The sequence below is a fragment of the Octopus sinensis genome, unplaced genomic scaffold (genome assembly GCF_006345805.1).
Source record: "Octopus sinensis unplaced genomic scaffold, ASM634580v1 Contig19391, whole genome shotgun sequence".
Lineage (NCBI taxonomy): Eukaryota > Metazoa > Mollusca > Cephalopoda > Octopoda > Octopodidae > Octopus > Octopus sinensis.
The window spans coordinates 35,001-57,357 of NW_021836307.1; the positions used below are offsets into that span (position 1 = coordinate 35,001).

At 39.4% G+C, this 22,357-nt stretch overlaps 1 protein-coding gene across 1 annotated transcript in view; it reads right to left on the minus strand.

Annotated features, from left to right (window-relative positions):
* LOC115232133 (serine/threonine-protein kinase 38) overlaps positions 1 to 17,953 on the minus strand; it is a 45,509-nt gene extending 27,556 nt beyond the window's left edge. Inside the window, exons 1-4 of the mRNA XM_036500267.1 lie at positions 17,944 to 17,953; positions 13,842 to 13,925; positions 5,341 to 5,464; positions 3,488 to 3,642 (exon numbers count right to left, since the gene is read on the minus strand). Coding sequence (XP_036356160.1) covers positions 3,488 to 3,642; positions 5,341 to 5,464; positions 13,842 to 13,883 — 321 coding nt within the window. The 5' untranslated portion in view covers positions 13,884 to 13,925; positions 17,944 to 17,953. The remainder of the gene's footprint in view (positions 1 to 3,487; positions 3,643 to 5,340; positions 5,465 to 13,841; positions 13,926 to 17,943) is intronic.
* Positions 17,954 to 22,357: the final 4,404 nt, after the last annotated feature.

The window sequence follows — 22,357 nt, forward strand, 5'->3', positions numbered from 1 at the left end:
GTTTTAATATTAGTTTCATGTGCTGAGAGCATGCCAGACAGTATTTTTTAACACATCTGGTGTCCTAACGCATACACTATGCTTCGAGTGTTACGGGCATTGATGACTGTGCTAGGACACGAGACATGTTAAAAAATACTGTCTAGCATGCTCTCAGCACATGAAACTAATAGTAGCACATGTGCTTATTAAATAATATTTATCTCTCACCAGATGGAGTACTTTTTTCATTGATCTTACCATCATGAAGCAGTACACTATATATATATATATATATATATATATATATATATATATATATATATATAAGCACACACACACACACACACACACACATATATATATATATATATATAGTATATATATATTAGTGCTTCATCATGGATTAGCAACCATTATATCAGCCTATGCCCCTCAGCCAGGGCTACCCGATGGACAGAAAGACCGATTCTATGACACCCTACTGCAGACTACCTCGTCGACGAACAACAGGGACCTTCTCTTTGTGGCTGGTGACTTCAATGGGCATATTGGACAACATGCTGGTGGCTTCCATATATATATAAGATGGTTCACTTGCGCTAAATGAGGATGCAAAGAGAGAGGTTTGGAGATGCCACTATGAAAGGTTGCTGAATAAAGAAAATGAATGGGATAAAGAGAGTCTGCCGAATGTTGACTCAACAGAGGGACCAGCTATCCGAGTTGATAGTTCCGTGGTAGCTATGGCAATTAGAAGCATGAAGACAGGGAAAGCCCCAGGCCCATCAGGAATCACTGCAGAGATGCTCAAAATGTCTGGTAGTGTCGGCTATAGCCTAGTCACCCTTATAGTTAACCAGGTGATACACGAAGGAGTCATTCCCAATGACTGGTGTAGCTGCATAATAGTCAACTGCTACAAAGGTAAAGGTGACGCCCTAGATATAAATAACTACAGGGGTATCAATCTGTTGGATCAGGTAATGAAGGTTACGGAGAGGGTCATAGCCCAACTAATTAGAGAGAGAGTTAGTTTAGATGAGATGCAGTTTGGGTTCGCGCCAGGGAAAAGTACCACTGATGCTATATTCCTGGTAAGGCAGCTGCAGGAGAAATACCTAGCCAAAGATAAGCCCCTGTACCTGGTTTTTGTTGACATGGAGAAAGCCTTTGACAGGGTCCCCGATCCCTTATCTGGTGGTCAATGAGGAAACTAGGGATAGATGAATGGTTAGTGAGAGCTGTGCGAGCCATTTACAGGGACGCTGCTAGTAAGGTGAGGGTTGGCAATGAGTACAGTGAAGAATTCCGGGTAGAGGTAGGGGTCCACCAAAGTTCAGTCCTCAGCCCTCTCCTATTTATCATAGTCCTCCAGGCAATAACGGAAGAATTCAAGACAGGATGCCCTTGGGAGCTCCTCTATGCTGATGACCTTGCTCTAATTGCTGAGTCACTATCAGAACTGGAGGAGAAGTTTCAGGTGTGGAAGCAAGGATTAGAATCGAAGGGCCTTAGAGTCAACCTAGCTAAAACCAAAGTCCTAATAAGTAGGAAGGTTGATAAATCACAAATGCCTTCAGGTAGATGGCCCCGCTTGATCAGTAGAAAAGGCGTAGGTAGAAACTCTATAAGATGCAACAAGTGTAAGCTATGGACACATAAGAGGTGCAGCAACGTCAAGGGAAGGCTAACTAGGAAAATAGCTTTTGTATGTGGCAGATGCTCAGGAGCAATAAACACTGAAAATGCGCAGAGACCAACCTCCGCCACATCCCAGGGACTAGAAATAGTTGATAGCTTGTGTTACCTAGGTGACCAAGTCAGTAGCGGGGACGGGTGTGCTGAAAATGTAACTGCTAGAGTAAGAATAGCTTGGGAAAAGTTCAGAGAGCTCCTACCTTTGCTGGTGACAAAAGGCCTCTCGCTCAGAGTAAAAGGCAGACTGTATGACGCATGTGTACGAACAGCCATGCTACATGGCAGTGAAACATGGGCCGTGACTGCTGAGGATATGCGTAAGCTCGCAAGAAATGAAGCCAGTATGCTTCGATGGATGTGTAATGTCAGTGTTCATACTCGACAGAGTGTAAGTACCTTGAGAGAAAAGTTGGACCTAAGAAGCATCAGATGTGGTGTGCAAGAGAGACGTTTGCGCTGGTATGGTCATATGGCAAGAATGGATGAAGATAGTTGTGTGAAAAAGTGCCACACCCTAGCGGTTGAGGGATCCTGTGGAAGAGGTAGACCTAGGAAAACCTGGGACGAGGTGGTGAAGCACGACCTTCGAACTTTAGGTCTCACTGAGGAAATGACTAGAGACTGAGACCTATGGAAGTATGCTGTGCGTGAGAAGACCCGGCAGGACTAATGAGACCATAACCCGTGGCCTCTACCTGGGATGTAGCCAGTCCACTTATGCATACCTTTCCTTCTTGGGACACAAAACTCTACTTGTGAAGACCTGTTGAGGCAAGTGAGAATCAGAATCAAAATCGAAATCGATCAACATCAATGGAAGTTGTAGCTGTGATACCAGTGCCGGGGGCAGGTAAGAGAACCATCCGAAACGTGGCTGCTGCCAGCGCCGCACTGACTGGCCTCCATGCTGGTGGCACGTAAAAAGCACCATCCGATTGTGGCCGTTGCCAGCCTCGCCTGGCCTCCGTGCCAGTGGCACGTAAAAAGCACCATCTGATTGTGGCCGTTTGCTAGCCTCGTCTGGCACCTGTGTCGGTGGCACGTAAAAATGAACCACTACACTCACGGAGTGGTTGGTGTTAGGAAGGGCATCCAGCTGTAGAGACATTACCAGATCAGACTGGTGCAGATCAAATTGGTGCAGAAAAAGTTGTGTGAATGAGGAGTTTGAGATACAAGGTGAAGACCTCGTATCTCAAACTCCTCATTCACACAACTTTTTCTGCACCAATTCCCTGCTTACACCACCTACATATATGTATATCATCATCATCGTCATCGTTTAGCATCCACTTTCCATGCTAGCATGGGCTGGACGGTTCAACTGGGGTCTGGGAAGCCAGAAGGCTGCACAAGGCCCAGTCTGATCTGGTAATGTCTCTACAGCTGGATGCCCTTCCTAACACCAACCACTCCGTGAGTGTAGTGGTTGATTCAGTCATGAATGACCATGGGATTGCACCTAGAAACTTCCCCTCCGAGGCACAAGTCTGGGAAAGGGTTGTTTATGATCCAGAGGGCAATGTTTGACCACCGATGTTACCCAAGTGAAAGGCAAAGGGATCGAACAGCTTGACACCAGTGGACTCATTACTACAGCTGAGTGAACTGGAGCAACGTGAAATAAAATGTCCTGCTCAAAAACACGACACTCAGCCCAGTCCAGGAATTGAACTAACTACCTCATGAGTGTGATCCCAATGCTCTAACCACTGAGCTACATGCCTTCACATTGAGAGTTACATATATATAATACTATATAACAAATATTTATGCCTTGTATAGAATTTATATGAATATGACTTACCCGTGCATCTAACAGCAAATTATCAGGTTTAATATCTCTGTGAATGAAGCCGAGCCGATGAATGGAATCAATGGCAAGAGCTGCTTCGGCAACATAAAACTGGCTTTGTTCTTCCGTCAAAGTGTCCTTCTTCATCAAAAGCGTCATCATGTCACCTGAAATGCAGATTCGAGTAACTAATCAGAAAAAAAACAAAAACAAAAAAAGGGTTCAAAATAGAATGTCAAAGTTCACATCAAAAACAAACTGTTATAATGTCTTGGTTTTACTTCAAAGAGAAACTTTTGGAGGAAACACTAAAAAATAGCTCAATGTACAAGACAAGAAATAACAGCCCATTTTCCTTGAAATTATTGTAAAGATGAAGATAAGTATTAAATAATGCAGTCCAAGTAAGATCTATGCCTGAAGAAAAAAATGATAAGTCCATATGACCAGAGCTGATCCGGACAACAGCAACATGTATTGAGAAAACTTCTAAAAGCAGTTAATCAATTTGCTTTAACCATTTAGCATTTAAACCAGCCACATCCGGCCAAAATATTCTAACCGTTTTATGCTCAAACTGGTCAGATCTGTCCTCTCACACCAACCCTACAATATAATTCTAAAAATTAACAGTTACCTCACCAAAATCTCAAAGCTACAAGATACCTTTGAACTTTTACTTGTTTCAGTCATTAGACTGAGACCATGCTGGAGCACCCAAGATTAATTCAAAGCAATCTGAATAAAGAAGCATTACTTTTGACAGGATATGATGAATGCCATAAGTTACAGATGACCCTTTATACTTCCCTTTTTTTCAAAAAGACTGTTAACTAGATCTTGTGTTGTTCTATGAGCATTTTGCAATAACATTCTCTTGATGGCTAAAAGTTTTGATTCCCTTTGAAAGGGCAATCATTAAGGTCAAGCATTGCCCTCTCGATCAGCAGTCTTAAACCATTTTTACACAAAGAACCAGTTTTGTGCAAGACAATTTCTCCAGAGCACAAGGTATCAAGCACATAACAAAATGCTATAAAGTGTACAACATACAATTTAATTATTACATATACGACATGGCACTCCATCGGTTACGTCGAGGGTTCCAGTTGATCCAGTCAATGGAACAGCCAGCTTGTGAAATTAACATGCAAGAGGCTGAGCACTCCACAGACATGTGTACCCTTAACGTAGTCCTTGGGGAGATTCAGTATGACACAGAGTGTGACAAGGATGGCCCCTTTGAAATACAAGTACAACAGAAACTGGAATAAAGAGAGAAAGCTGTGATGAAAGAGTACAGCAGGGTTCTCTGCCACCCCCTGTTGAAGCCTCATGGAGCTTTAGGCGTTTTCACAACACCCAATCTGGGAATCAAAACCGTGATCCTACAACTGTGAGTCCACTACCCTAACCACTGGGCCATTTTGCCTCCACATTACATATCTAATACATACTTAATGCATATATAATATACATAAGGCAAAAACTCTCAGGACACTACAACAGTCAATAAAATAGAAATAAAATTTTAAAAGTAATTCTTTCTGTGCAGCCTGGTACTGGTCTCTGGTCTGGTAGTTTGGGAGTCCTGCTCTAAATGACAATCTTTTGGTCCCTATTAAAATATTTTTCCTGACCTATCACATTTCATAATCATCAACCTCACAGTTGTCCTCTTCTGGCCTCACACAGTCAGGCCTATTGACTTTCCCAAGATATTTGTACGCTTAGACATAGAAAGTCCCAAAGACAGCCAGAGGATAGTGTTGCTGCCTAACCACAATGGCATCAGAACCTTGAAAGCATACAAACATTTCCAGATGATTAAAAATTAAGAGAGGGAATGAAAAATATCTCGTTACCTCCAGGTAAAAATTCCATAATGAGGTAAAGATTCAACGCATCCTGGAAAGAGTAGTACATCTTCACAACCCACTGGTGGTCAGCTTCTACCAGAATATCACGTTCAGCTCGGACATGGGCAACCTAAAATTAAGGAAACAGAAATTATAGACAGAAAAATACATGTATGTATACTTATATGTATGCATATTTATAGTTCTTTATTATTAGTAGTAGTAGTACCAGTAGTGTACTGGGGGCCAATGTAATTGACTTAATCCCTTCCTCCAAAATTTAAGGCCTTGTGCTTCTGATTAAAAGGATTAATATTATTATTATTATTGCTGATGAAATAAGTACCAGTTACGCACTGGAGTTGATATAATCAAGCTCCCTCCCCAAAATTTCAGGCCTTGTGCCTATAGTAGAAAATTATTATCATTATTATTATTATTATTATTATTAAGGGGGCAAGCTGGCAGAATCGTTAGCATGCCAGGCAAAATGCTTGGCAGCATTTCATCCATCTTTACATTCTGAGTTCAAATTCAGCCGAGGTCGACTTTGCCTTTCATCCTTTCAGGGTCAATAAATTAAGTACCAGTCAATTACTGGGGCTGATGTGATCGACTATGCCCCTCCCGACAAATTTCAGGCCTTGTGCCTATAGTAGAAATGATTATTATTATTATTATTATTAGTAGTGGTGGTGGTAGTAGTCCAGATCCTTATAGGCACAAGCGCAGTTGTGAGGTAAGAAGTCTGCTTTCCAACCACATGGTTTTGGGTTCAGCCCTCCTCTCTGGTATCTTGAGCATGACACTTCTATTATAGCCCAAGGCCAACCAAAGCCTTTTGAGTGGATTTGGTAGAGGAAAACTGAAAGAAGCATGTAATGTATGTATATAAGTGTTTGTGTGTGTATGTTACTTGCCTTGACAACGCATGACAGTTGTAAGTAAGTGTCACCACCATGCAAATGATGTCCTTCATTTTCAGTCTACCAAGACGTGTCTGGTCATGGGGAAATCTTACTGCACTTGGACACAAGTGGGTGACAGGAAGGGCATCCAGCCAGAGAAAATCTGTCACAACAAATTCCGTCCAACCCATGCATGATGGAAGAATGGACATTAAATGATGATGATGATGATGTGTATATTAGAAGGAAAAAGACAGAGTTGTTGTGGCTGAAATGACTTAATAGTTTCGCTCAATCAGAGCTAATCTATACCTGAATAACAACATTATTAACAATAAAAGATATACACCAGATAAAAAACCAAAAACAAAACAAAAATGGATAGAAAAGTCAAAGACAAACGAATGTCTTTAATGAAAAATCTGTTCAATCAGGATTGAAATGGGACTAAACAACAAGAAACAGCCTCCCATAGACACTAACACTTATGAAATGCTGCAAGTCGAAATTTGTGGCGGTGTTGGGTACGAGGATGGAGATATGTTTATTAAATTATGATCTCATTCGTGACATTTGAAGGTGAACACTATCTTGGGCATACAGCAAATATAAATTTGGTTTTCAAAACAAGAAAAAAAAAACATCGACAAATATTGGTGGAGTTACCTCCCTTGCTTTTCGTAATTAAATTTTAAACGTCCTCTCATGTCTGAGGCCCCGAGTAATTTAACAGGTAGAATGTTCCCTGATGCTGTTTTACCTTAAGCACACTCGGTTTGGACGAATGGGTAGAAATCTTTCTATCTATCTATACGCACACACACCATCATCATCATCATCATCATCATTCATATATCCGAAAACGAGGTATACTTTAAAACATGAGAGCAGTAATATATTTTATTTAGGAAGTTAATTGTTATGGCTGGTCAGAGAGTGACCATTCGTTTCTCACCTCCGACCATTAGAGTCTGATGAGTCGCCTATACGGCTAAGTGCTTTACAGGTACAAAATCAATGGTCACTCTCTGACTGACCTTAACAATTAACTTCCAAAACATATATAAATACACACACACACTATATAGATACGTGTATGTGTGTGTGTACAAGGTGCGATGGGTAAATTGTTGCCACTTTATATTTTTAATTTCGCGCACGGGCCTTGTTTGTTTTTGATGTTGTTGACTACACAGTATAGTAGGGTCCGTTGGGCACCATCTGTAAGAAAAACAGCACCATGACGCAATTCACTCTGCCAGAAATTTGGAAACGACATGCTGTACTACTTGGCATTTGTGCCAGAAGCTCCAATACAAACATTACAGAGTGTTTGGCTGCTGTCAATCTGAGAGCAGTGCAGAGGATTCGGAAAGAGTAGGATGAGTCTAATGGTGATTACAAAGGTATGGCAGCTCACTTTGATTGTTCTGATAAGGAAAAAACTCCTGAATTTCTTGGTGAGATCCAAGTCATGATTGACAATAATCCCTGCAAGTCAATCAGGTCCATCACCAAGGACATGGGAGTGTCTGAGTCTCTTATCAGGCAGAAGAGGTGCATGAAGACATTCAGTATTCCTCATACAAGATGAGAAAGGGCCAATTTTTATCCCAAGCCATCAAGGACAAGAAGAAAGACCACAGTACAAAGCTTCTGAACAAACTCAAGCATCCCTTCCAACCGAACATGCTTTGGTTTTTCTCAGATGAGAAAAAATTCTGCCAGGAGTGGTCCTATAAACAGTGTCAAATGCTTTTATTTAATGAATAAAGCCTTGTTAAAGAGCAATGTGATGTTTGATGAATTTTCTTGGAGTTGATGAGCAGTAAATATTACGTCCATTGTACCATGAGCTGCTATAAAACCTCACTAACTTTCTGAGATAACAGAGGACCATATCCACTTTATTAGGTGATTATGTAAAAGTTTTGCAAAAACCTTATCAACTGCTTGAAGCCAGACTTATTTCTCTATAATTTCCACACACAAATTTAAATCCCTTTTCTTTGAACAATGAAATTGAAAAGCATCAAGCCTGTCCTGGAGGACAGGAACACCTGACCAGACATCTGATATTATTAGAGGGTGGAGCTCTATAGCAAGCTTGTCACCCCAGGCAGAAGATCTTCAATGTGAAGACCCATGCCTTATCAGAATTAATTGCTTTAATCATTTTTTCTTATCCCATCTACAGTGGGATGGTCCATCATTCAAGGATACTATTCCCTTTAAGGCAGATCGACATTTTCATCAATAACTGAGATTGTAAAAAAGGTCTGTAAAGTGCTCAGTCCAATGTTTCACGATACCTTTATGATCCTTGGAGAGAAACAAACTGTCCGTTCACTTGAGTGATACCACAAAAGAAGATTGAGGACTAGAGGTTTGTCTAGTTAAGTAATATGTTTTGAGTCTTTGCTGTTATAAACTTTCTGAATTTTTTTTGGAAATATCCAAACACTACCAGTTTTTAATTTGTCATTTTCTACTGGAGTGACAATTTTATCACTTAGAGAAACTACAGTAAGTATTTTTGTTCTTTATCTGATGCACAAAGATATTTCTGGTGCAGTATGTTTTTGTCTTGGAAAAGTTTAATGATCTGCAGATTATTTTCATCAAACCAATTCTGATGATTACTTTTCTGAGACCAAGAACCTCAACACCAACATTTTAAAATTCAGTCTTTAACTTCAAGATCTGTTTAATTCTGCTTAATAGATTTTTCACTCTTCATGTACATTAGAGGTCTTTAATTTCAACACACCAATATGTTGAGGGACTTTTATTTCTCCCCCATCCACAGTACCCAGATTATATTTTATGCATGATGCAGCGTTTTGTGCCACATACGAGATCCTGGTCCATCCCACATGATGCATCCCACATGACTCAAGCAGTGCAAACATCCCAATGGTCTTGCTTCCTGGTGATAATATAATTACAAACAAGCCCATGTTGTTATTTATAGTTACATATATCATCATAATCACTGTTTTGTAAGAGGAGAGGATGTGATTGGAATGAACTTTAATTCTTATTTCTAGCCATTAAAAAAGAAGGCAAAAGGAATGAGAGAAAAGGTGCAAGTTCAGGGAGAGAAGAGAAGTCAGAAAAAAAGTTTGAATTCAAAACGAGAGAGAGAGAGAGAGAGAGAGAGAGAGAGAGAGAGAGAGAGAGAGAGAGAGAGAGAGAGAGAGAGAGAGAGAGAGAGAGAGAGAGAGAAAAGAGAAAAAGAAAGAGAGAACCACTCTTATATTTGCATATACACATCCACCATTCTGCATTTTTTACCCCTGCTCAGTCCCACACATCTGCCTCCTAACGTCTGCTTATCTTTTTTCTTTCTTCTTATTCATGTTTTCCTTTTGCCACTCATCTACACTTTTCTCTTTCTTCTGATGAAGGGTTAATTTTCAAAGCGTTAAGGCTGTTTCTTTTCCTTTTAAGTCAAAAGAGTATTAAATCTTGTCCCTTCTATGTTGTGTTACTTCTTTCTTAATTATTCAAAGCATTTATAATCTATTGTTAATTCATTCATGTATACACATTTACATACATATAAATATACATATATATAATTGATTATAAAAACTGCAAAATATAAAGCATATTACTCTACCCTTGGTATTTAAGTACTATTTTTTCCACATTGTTTTGTGCTTGTGAGCCTACCTGTGTGTGTGTGTATACAATTTATAATATGAATACACATGCTTAAATATATATAAATATATATATATATATGTATATATATACATATACATACATACACACACACATATATATCATCATCATCATTTAACGTCCGTTTTCCAAGCTAGCATGGGTTGGACGATTTTGACTGAGGGTTGACAACCAGATGGCTGCACCAGGCTCCAGTCTTGATCTGGCAGAGTTTCTACAGCTGGATGCCCTTCCTAATGCTAACCACTCCAAGTGTGTAGTGTGTGCTTTTTACGTGCCACCTGCATGGGGGCCAGTCAGGCAGTATAGGCAATAACCTCGCTCAAATCTTTTTACACGTGCCACCGGCACAGGTGCCAGTGAAGTGACGTTGGTAATGATCACGCTTGAATGGTGTCCTTTTACATGCCACGGGTACGGAAGCCAGTTGGCTGCACTGGCAACGATCACGCTCGGATGGTGCTCTTGGCACCCTACTAGCACAGGCAAAAGTGTCAGTAAGACGACGCTGGTAACGTTCTTACTCGAATAGCCGCTCTATCAATGATCACACTCGTATGGTGCTCTTTGCACCCTGCTAGCACGGATGCCAGTCATTGAAATGATTTTGATTTTGCTTTCACTTGCCTCAATAGGTCTTCGCAAGCAAGGTTTAGTGACTAAAGAAGGAAAAGGTACGCATAAGCAGGCTGGTTATGCTCCTGGCATAGGCCACGGGTTATGGTCTCATTTGGCTTGCCGTGTCTTCTTGAGCACAGCATATTTCCAAAAGTCTCGGTTGCTAGTCATTTCCTTGGTGAGGCCTAATGTTCGAAGGTCATGCTTCACCACTTCATCCCAGGTCTTCCTGGGTCTACCTCTTCCACAGGTTCCCTCAACCGCTAGGGTATGGCACTTTTTCACAGCTATCCTTATCCAACACACTAGCATTAAAGACCTGTCGTTGCCGGGTCATAGTGCTAGTGCATGTATATATGTGTGTATATATATGTGTACATATTACATGTACATCTATATAAATACATCTACACATAAAATACAAAATACAAAGTTATATCTTGATATCACTAGTGATAACAATACTCAAAATATATAACAGACTGGAATTGTTAGCCCATCTCTTGTAATTTCGATCAATTGTATCTTGTCCTCCCTCTTGTATAGAAGTGTGGCTACAATCCAGCCTACCTCTACTTCGGGGGAGGAGGGGATTTTAAATTTTTTTCCGGGACATCCTACGTCCCAGATATAAAGGTAAAAATAAAATATTTCCTCCTTGCAAGTTCGAGTCGAGTACTCCCTGGCATGCTCCATTGACTCGAACCTTGCTTCTATTGTGGCGAATTTACTGCCTCTGATTAGATATCTTTCATAGTCGCACCAAGACACTTTTCGAAGGTGCTTTCCTCCATGTGTTCAAATCTTCTTTTTTCTCTACATTGTATACTTTATAGACAATAGTCTTTTCTTTAATTTAATTTTTTATTATCCATCTGGACTATTCCATTTCTGCACACTAATTTTATTTTTAATTTATTCCCATTCATGTGAAACCACTTATTCAAGTTCAAGTCATTGATGCAATTTTATACCAATTGCTATTTTTACTTTTGTTATGTTACGATTATATTATACTTTAGTTTGATTTTAATTATTACTTACTACATATAATTCAATTGTTATTATTATTTTTATTGTTAAAGTGAAAGTATCTGACATAAAATAGAGAAATGTTTTTGTTTCACTTTTAACACGTAATACTGAAATAGTGCAGAAGATATGATATTGCTATGGGCTCGCTCTAGGCAAGAAGTTGAACATTGTTTTGCCGATGACACTCTCCGGACCTTAAGTAAGGCATGTGTAAAATTTGAATGAAATTGGTTGTGTAGTTCTCAAGTTTTAGGGAAACACACAGACAGACAGACACACATTCTCAGTTTTATATATATAAAGATATATATACATACACATAGTGCGTGTGAATACACACACACACAAATGAACAGATATATGTACGGTGGTGTTGATGGTGTGTCCAATATTATACTAGTTCACTGGAACATCATTGCAGGTTCAGCTTAACTCCAACTGTGATTTAAGAGAGATCTGGTTGCTATTTCTAGCACATTAACCCTTTCATTACCATTGGGATGTTTGCACTGCCTGAATCATGTGGGATGGAGTAGAATCTCATGCGTAGCAAATCAAAACTCTCACCAGGCATTATTTTTTTTTAATATTATTTACAATTAATTTTGAAAACAATAAAGAATTTACCAAAATAATCTCTAATTATTAAGCTGGTGTTTGTTCAGAACATAAGTTAACATACAATTCTACAGGAAAGTCTTAGGTTAAATCACTTTAAAATAGGGTGCTTTTATCCTAGAACAAAGGGCAGTGTGAGATGGATTGATATCTAATGGGTTTGGTTATACTTTCATGACATAATGCAGAGTATATGCTTCCTCATTAGCATAAAACTGTTATATCATCAGTTGAGTCTCTGCTCTCTCTTTCACACTTTCTACACTGTTTATATAAACATAATATAATGTCATTTGCTTTCACATCTATGAAAATCTTCCTTCACTTTGTTGTTGGCAGTGGTGGTGATGGTGTTGTACTATTTACCATGGGTGAAAAGTTCAGTTGCACTGTAGGCAACAACAATACACAGAGAGAGAATATAGAGCTTTCTTTTATGCATCCTTTTCTTTTGTTTTCCTTCATGTAGTTAAAGTTTGTAACCAAATGATTTCAGGTTCGGTCCCACTGTAAGGTACCATAGAGGAAATGGATTTTTATTTTACTAAGCATGGCTGTGTGGTAAGAAGTTTGCTTCCCAACCACATGGTTCCGGGTTCAGTCCCATTGTGTAGCGACTTGAGCAAATGCTGTCTACTATAGTCTAAGGCTAACCAAAGCCCTGTGAGTGGATTTGATAGATAGAGACTAAGAGAATCCCGTTGTGTGTGTGTGTGTGTGTGTACCCACCATCAATTGACAACAGGTGTTGGTATGTTTATATCACCATAACTTAGTGGTTCAGTAAAAGAGCCCAATAGAATACGTACCAAACTTTAGAAAAAAAAAACGTGCTGGGGTCAATTCATTTGACTAAAATTTCTTCAAGGCAGTGCCCCAGCATGGCCACAGATTAAGCCATTAGCATTTAAACTGGCCATATCCAGCCAACATATATATATATATATATATATATATACATACATGCATGCATATATATATATATATATACATACATGCATGCATATATATATATATATATATACAGAACAGGCTTCTTTTTTGCCAAACTGCTAAGTTACAGGAATGTCAACATGCCAACACCGGTTGCCAAACAGTGATGGGAGACAAACAAAAAGACACTCACACAAATATATATATTTATATACACACACACACACAATGGGGCTTCTTTTCTGTTTCCTTCTACCAAATCCATTTACAAGGCTTTGGTTGGCCCGAGGCTGTAGTAGAAGACACTTGCCCAAGGTGCCATGCAGTGGGACTGAACCCAGAACCATATTATATATATATAATGATTAAATTACGTATTATGCACTTTTCTACATTTTGTTATGCGTGGTCTGTGGAAAAATTGTCTGGCATGAAACCAGTTTGTAGTCTAAAATGCTGGAGACTGCTGCCAAACAGTACTCGTTCCAGCCCCCTGATTTCTAAGTGAAATTCCAACCGTGTCCCTAGAAATGCACCCTTACCAAATTACAAGCATCATATGGTGAATAAGTCCTCAAAACAAAGGCCCAGCACCAAACAGTATTGAAAAGATTGCAACATTGGTTCCTCTATCTGGAGTGACATAGAGGCCCTGGTCACTGAACGAATGAATGAATGAATGGATGAATGAATGATTCAGCTCACCTGCTCCTTCTCAAGCATGTCAATCTTTCGTAGAATCTTCATGGCGTATACATGGCCAGTGTCCTTCTTTTGAACGAGACGAACCTAGAAGAAGAACAAACAGGCTTTCCTAAGAAACAGCAACTCAAAGACAGCATCACACACACAGAGTAAGGTGAGACACTGACTCACACACATAGACAATAACGTGATATATACACATATAAGGTAACAAACACACGCACATACAAACATATAATAGTGACACATGCACACACACACACACACATAAGGTGACACATATATTTAAGGTGACATATATACAGTGACACACAAAGAAGAAGACGAAGGAGGAGGAAATGAGGATAAAACTAAATAGTAAAACCAAAAAACAAATAACAAAAAAAAACAGGTAAATCTATATTGATTCAGATACAAAAATAACAGCTGCAACAGCAGTCTCTCTCTTTCTCTCTCTCTCCTCATCCTTCTTTTTCTCCCATTCTAGGATATCTTACTTCACTTCACTTTCTCCTCCTCCTCCTCCTCCTTTTACCCACTCCAGTCACAAGGAAACTATGAAACCCCAATGTCACCTTGCTTCTTTCATCTTTTGTTGTTGTTGGGGTTCGTTTTTTTATAACTTAGTGTTTTTTTTCTTTGTGGATTGAAGGTATGCGGGGGTAGGGTGGGGGCCTGGCCCCTTAGCGTTCAGAATTACTCTGTCAGAAACCTAATTTTGAATTAATCATGCATTATCTTGTAACTTCAAGATAGCAATGGTGCAACTGTTTATTTTTAGAATGACATTGTAGGGTAGGTGTGAGAGACCAGATCTGGCCAGTATGAACACATAACAAGAAGCTTTATTTGGCTGGGTATGGCCAATTTAGATGTTAATGGGTTAGTGGTGAGGATGTTGAACTTGAGATCATAAGGTCAAGGGTTCAATTCCTGCACTGGATGACACATCATGCACAGCAACTTGTTTCACAATGTTCCAGTCTACTTGGCAGACAATGAATACAAGGACCAGTGCTGGTGCTGACCTCTCTCTCTTCAGCTGTTGCATTTTCAATCAGGCAAGGGCAATCTTTTCTAAGGAGAGGGTCACATAAAACACAGCTCATCAAGTGACAAACCAAACAACTAAAAAAATTTCAAGTTAATTTTTTGTTAGGGATGCCACTGAGAAAGATCCACAGGCTACCTGGTCACTCATGACAGTCCTCAATGTTCTGCCGGGTTGAGGATAAATGGGCCAAGGAGAGGCTTGTGAGTTTTCACAACTGACACACATGCTGGTGGCATGTAAAAAGCACCCTTCAAACACTGGGCCTCACAAAGGCAATGATTGGTGACCAAGACCTTTGGCAATATACCATACTTGAGAAGAGCCATCAACCCAAATGAAATCATAGTCATGGCTGATGCCAGTGTCACATAACTGGTACTCATGCTGGTGGCATGTAAAAAGCACCAATTACACTCTTGGAGTGGTTGGCATTAGGAAGGGCATCCAGCCGTAGAAAACCATGCCAAATCAGATTGGCACCTGGTGTAGCCCTGCAGCTTACCAGTTTCTGTCAAACTGTCCAGCCCATACCAGCATAGTTAGCAGAATGCAAAATGATGAAACGAAGATGACAGAGACCAAAAAGAATGACATTGTCGGGTAGGTGTGAGAGCCAGACAACTGGCCAAATCTGGTCTCTCACACCTACCCGACAATGACATTCTAAAAAAAGAATTAGTGAAAGTTATGGGCCATGCCAATGGCTGTAATCATCACTCGCTTTAGAGTTATGGCTGCAGATGGTGTTTTCTTTCATAACACACGCACCAACACAGCAACTCCCACTATTCCTCATACTACCACCACCTCAGATAACTTCCCAATAATATCGACCCTGAAAGGTATGATAACCAAACAATCAATAGCAAGAGCCAAGTTAATTGTACCAACCTCTCTCCTTCTTGCTCTCCCTCTCTCATACAAATCTACACACAAAGAGAGATTATATATATATATATATATATATATATATATACACACACACACACATACATATGCATGCATATCTACAGAGATATATGCACATGTAAACATATGTACACACACAAGTCTAAAAATAAGAAAAGCCTAAAGAATGAGGGGGGGGGTAACATTAATAGGAAGCAAAACATTATGATAATAGTATCATTTCTCTTTATACCAGGATGATGATGATGATGATGGTGGTGGTGGTGATAAGGGGTTTTCTGAAACCACTGGATATCAACTGAAGCTATATCTCATTACATGAATATTGTATGAAGTTCACCTCCATACATTTAGTTGTATCTCTCCGGTTTTCCAATTCTAATCCTACAGGAGAGGAAAACAGAGGAAGAATAAACATTTTCCAGCCAGCCAGTGGTAGAAGACCGCACCAGACTACTGTGTCCATTTTGGCATGGTTCTACTTCATGATTGTGAGCCCAACATTCTAACCACTGAGTCATGTACCTTCACAAGGGACACAAGGATAAGTGAGTGGGGACAGAACAGAGGATGGTGGATGGGTAGAGGCTGCAAGACTAAGATCCTCATCAGCGAAGTGGCCCTACAGAAGAGGAGGAGGCAGCACCAACCACTTGACAGTTTGGTACTGATTGCCATTTCCCATAGCAACAGCATTACTCAGGCTACCGTGTAACTTGCAAGATGAAGATCCTATCAGCTGGGTAGGGCTGCAGTCAAGGAGACAGCTTTATGCCAAGTGTTGAAAGGTCAGAGTATGAAGAGGCCAGAACAGGTTTGTCACTAGGAAATTGGCCCTCCATCAGTTATGACAAATGTTCCAGTTGATCCGATCAATGGAACGGCCTGCTTGTGAAATCAACATGTAAGTGGCTGAGTACTCCACAGACATGCATAACGTTTAACCCTTTCGTTACCAATCCGGCTGAAACTGGTTCTGGCTCTGAGTACAAATGTCTTGCTTTCATAAGTTTTGAATTAAAATCTTCCACCAAACCTCAGTCACAATTTATGTTCCTGACACTAGCTGAATGATAACAAAGTTATTTTTTTACTAAGTTCTTTGTTATATTTAAAATTAATTGAAAGAAACACTCGGAGCATCTCAACAGAAATACAGCAAAGAAAGGGTTAAACACAGTTCTGAAGGGAGACTCAAAATGTAACAAGGCTGGCCCCTTGTGAATTACAGGTACAACTCATTTTTGCCAGCTGAGGGGAGACTGGATCAACATGACATAAAGTGCTTTGCTCAAAGACACAGGGTGCCACTAGGAATCAAACTCACAACCATGCAACCATGAGCTGAACACCCTAACCACTTAGTCAGGTGCCTTCACTCACTGTTGAATAGATATATGACTGCTCCAAGAGAGGGTGGGTGGGTGGTTGATAATTGGTGTGGAACAGAAACGAGAAATGTAGAAGGTAGCAAAATACTATTTGATTTCTATGATAGCTTCCTATACCCAAGTACATCAACATATTTTACAATTAAGATGAGATAGCCATGATTCGAAATATAAATTAGATTCACTTTGGTATGGCTCCTTCCATGAACAGCTAACATGGTTCAATAACCAAAGCCAATGCTTAACTCTTTGCCATTCAAATTACTGTCAAATGTAGTACTTATTTATTTGCATTGTTTTGAATTAATCATGCAGAATTAATCAATAGAATTCAATAACGTGATTGATTTTTTTTTTCTCACAATAGCATCAGATGGAAGGTGTGAGAGAGATTTGGCCACTTTGAACACAAAACAGACAGAATATTTGGGCTCAACACGGCAGGTTTAAATGTGGAACTGTTAAATAAAGATAAGAAATCACAGTCAAGATTCAAAGCTGCCATCAATGACAATTCCAAAAGAATCGAAGGTTCATAATGGTTCAAAGAGTTTCATTGTGTTTTAAAGTAGACTCTGAAATTTTACTTCAACTAATTAATCTGAGATAACAAACGTTATCAAATCGCTATCAGCAAATGATGTCTACAGTAACGAATGGCTATCGGCTATCAGCTGATTCCCATCTCATCAAACAAACATAAACCAATGTTTATCAGACATAAGAACGTCAGCAGCTGGGTACCTACCTCCCCAAATGCTTCCTTCTCCCCAAATACCTACCTCACCAAATGCTCCTCGTCCAATCACCTTCAAGGATTCAAAGTCATCAACACCGAGGCGAGATCGTTTCAAACGGAGGAATTCTGTTTCTTTCACAGCATGTTGTTGACGCCGCTCACTTTTCTGTCAGGTAAAAAGATTATGAAGTTAGTCATCGAACAGTCTCACAGATATCATTTATGTAGATGCACACACAAACACATATTTGAAGCTTATCAATACATTATTATATCATCTACATATGTATATATCAGAAACATTACATACACTAAGAGAAACACTGCTCTCTGAATGGTTGGCATTAGGAAGGGCATCCAGCCATAGAAACAATGCCAAATCAGACTAGAGCTTGGTGCAGCCCCTCACCTTACCAGCCCTGGTCAAACCGTCCAACCCATGCCAGCATGGGCAAATGGATACTAAATGAAGATGATGATAATGAAATATATATATATTATATTTTTCTCTCCTCTCTGTTACAAGGCACAAGCACTAACACACACACGTACACACACAACAGGAAATTCAATCACAAGTTTTCAGACTGCCCGAGGTAATAGCAGAAAACACCTGCTCAAGGTGCCATGCAGTGGGACTGAACCACCATGCATCTGGAAAAAAAAAAATATATATATATATATATATATATATATTATATATATATATATATATATATATAATAAATTAATAAATAAAACATATGCATATATACATACATATATGTACGTACCTACCTCTACATGTATATATACATGCATATATGGGTACAGGACACCAAACAAAACGTCGAACACAATGAGAAATGAAAACATGAACACAAAAACAAGGAAATGGACATTTCTTTTAAACAACGAAAAAATAGAGTACAGGACATACAAAACAAGGAAAATTCCCCTTCTTCAGTCGCCTTAGTTTCATCTACTCCACGTTTCGAAGGTCAAGGCGATACATGACTTCAATAAAACTTTCCTTCCCGCGAAAATCAAATTAAATAAAATTTGAGATTTTTTTGCGGAGGGTTAAAAATGGTAACAAAAACAGGACAGTAACGACAGTACAAAATATAAACAGTAAAAGACAGGACAAGGAGAATAACAGTAACACAAACAAGAAGGGCTGTTAAGCCAAACAAGATAAAAAATTTTTACGAACGCTATTTTTTGAGAACGGCAGAGAGCAACAGATTTTACTGTCTCTACTTTCATTAGGGTAATAGAGTGAAGCATGTGTGTCTCTTTATGGATGCAAGTATATATATATATAATGATGATATATATGGTGGGGGTGTATGTATATATGTGAGTGTGTATACACACACATGTATGTATGTATATATATACACGTACATGCATATGTATGTGTGTGTGTATATATATATATGGTGTGTGTGTGTGGTATATATATTTTCATGAATACATGATGCATACATTTGTGCACACATGCATATATATTAATTTAAAATGAGGGTGAGAAATTAGATGTTAATTTAATTAACATCTATTTCACACCAGTGGTCTAGTATATAAAAAACTGAAGGTTCAGTAAAATTGTGTTACATAGCGGATCTATTTCTAGCATAAGGGTGTCCACATAGTGGTTTCCCTCTAATATGTGTTTATATATATATATATATATATATACTTGTTAATGTATGTATGTGTATGGCTTTCATTTATAATATACTCACCTACTAATAATGTGTAACCATGATGCATGCAAGCACACACATGAATTCACACACACACACACACACACGCTCTCTTCACTCACTGACACCCTCACTCACCCTCTCATATGCATATATGTAAATGAATTGGTTTGGAGGAAGAGGCTTCACTTATTCATCATCATCATCCAGTGTTTTAAATCTGGGTTTTGTCCCCATTAACAAGGGGTGGCTGGCTCTACCTGAATGCCATAGCAACTGCCTTCACACCATCTTGCCCAGTTTTGAGCATCCCCCCTCTCAACCCAACCCTCCCAATCTCCTCCTCCACCTGTCCCCTTCGCATTTTCCTCAGTCTACCTCACCTCCGCTGTCCATTTACCTCAAACTCAAGCACCCTCCTCAGAACAGGCTCCTCATCCCTCCTCAACACATGCCCGTACCGCCGCACTCCATTCGCCCTTGCCAGCAATCAACTGAATCACCTGCTTGTTTAATTAGCCTATTAGTGGATGGGTATACCTTCAATGTAATTTTCAGGTAGAATCAGTGTGATACAGTGTGTGTGTGTGTGTGTGAGACAAGGCTGGCTGTTTGAATTATAGATGCAATCCATCCGCTAGGATTCCATGCAGTTTCCCTCTACCCAGTTGCAGTCACAAGGCTTGGGATAGCACAAGACACTTGCTGAAGGAACCACTCTTTGTGATTGAACCTGGAACCTTGTTTGGGAAACAACCTTTTAACCATTCAGCCAAGCTGTATTCACACTCTTACATATCTATGCAGGTACACAGTGCGTGTGTGTGTGTGCGTGCAAGCGTATGGTTATGATATACTACTATTTATACTCCCATGCTATATACTATGGTATATTATACTCCTATGATGTACTACATACTATATACTACTATGATATACATACACACACACATATACACATCATTATGTGTGTACAGGTACAGAGTTTTAGTATGTGTGGTGTATGTAAGTGTGGAGTATGTGTGTAGCTGTCTAGCATGATACCCACACACACACACATGGTGGTTGTCTACTCCTTATGCAGAGTCTGACCACCTCTTGTACCTACACCTTAGATCCATCATGGGTGGGATGGTTTGAAAGGAAGAGCAAGTGAGAAATTGCACCAAACCCTACTGTCTGTTTCGGCATCGTTCCTACAACTGGATGTCCTACAACTGCACCTCCCAATCCCCATCTGCCACTTGCCTCTTCCGCCTCACAAACTTACCCACATATACTATTTCTCTCTCACACACACGTGTCATACTCTGCAGATGTGCATATATATACATATGTTAGAGTACACATCATGAGTGTGAGACAAAGAAAGAGAGATAACGTGTGTATTATGCAAGCATGCTACTTAACAGGATACTAAGTATTAAACAATATAAAAATCTTATCTAGCCTTCCTTCAGCTACACAACATACATACATACATACATACAAACATATACATACATACATATATATATATATATATATATAATATACTCACACATATATACACACACGCGTGCGCACGCATGTATACCTGTTTATTTATTGGGTCGTTCTTTCATCTGATAACATTGCTTTACTCATCCACGAGTTAGACATAGCATTCACTGCCTGCCTCTACCTCCAATGTGATTATGGCAAAGACATCTGTTGGCCCCAAACAAGTAATCTGTTTATGAGAAGGCTTTGATTTCAACTTAACTGAAGCGTATGGTTGGAATATATGCACAAGGCATCCGTTAGACCAGAGCTGCAGTAGAAGACACTTGCCCAAGGTACTGTGCTGTGTCAAGGTCAGTCCTACTGCACAGCACCTTGACCACCAATGTCTGCTACTATAGCCCAGGGCTGACTAATGCTTTGTGAGTAGATTTGGTAGACAGAAATTGTGTGGAAGTCCTGTGTGTGTGTGTTCAAATGGTTTGCAGTTTTAAGTTCAGAACCTCATTCTTGTACAGAGTGTTCAAAACATCTCTCCACAGTAAGTATTTTATTGCAAAATAAATATTTACAAGAATATTTTAGACTTTACAAAACTTTAAAAAACTTTGTACGAGCTGCTAAAAGTGTCGTCCTTCATTTTCAATACATAAAATTTAATTTCTTTTTTACTGCCATGTGAGCACTGCCTAGACTGATTTCCATTTCTTGTGACAATTTGCATAAGGACTTTGACGGGATTACCAACAGTTTACCAGAAATATTGGAGAGTGTTTCGTCTGCAAGAACTGTAGGCCTACCGCTTCTTGCTGCGTCTTCCATTGAGCCTGTGTTTCTAAATTTTCTTATGAAATCCTACACAGTGTCACAATGTGGAACAACAGTATTTAGAAAAGTTTCACTGAACTTCTGTCTCACAGTATCTGTGTATTTGCTCCCAGCTCGAAACACCCATTCAACTTAAAAAGGGTACGTTCTTTAATGGTTAGCATGTTGACACACTGAAGGAGACCCAATGACTGAGGAACAATAGCTGACACGCGGCTGCCCATGCTGTGATAGCCATGTTGTGCATGTGCAGGATGAAAAAGATTCACTGCCGAGAGACTTTTTGAAACATGTACAAAAACATGGGTTAAGAGAAACCATTACTAATACTACTACTACTACTACTACTACTTCTACTACCACCACCACTCTGAATCCTCACATCTTGAATGGTGGCCTTAAAACCAATTATTCATAGGTTC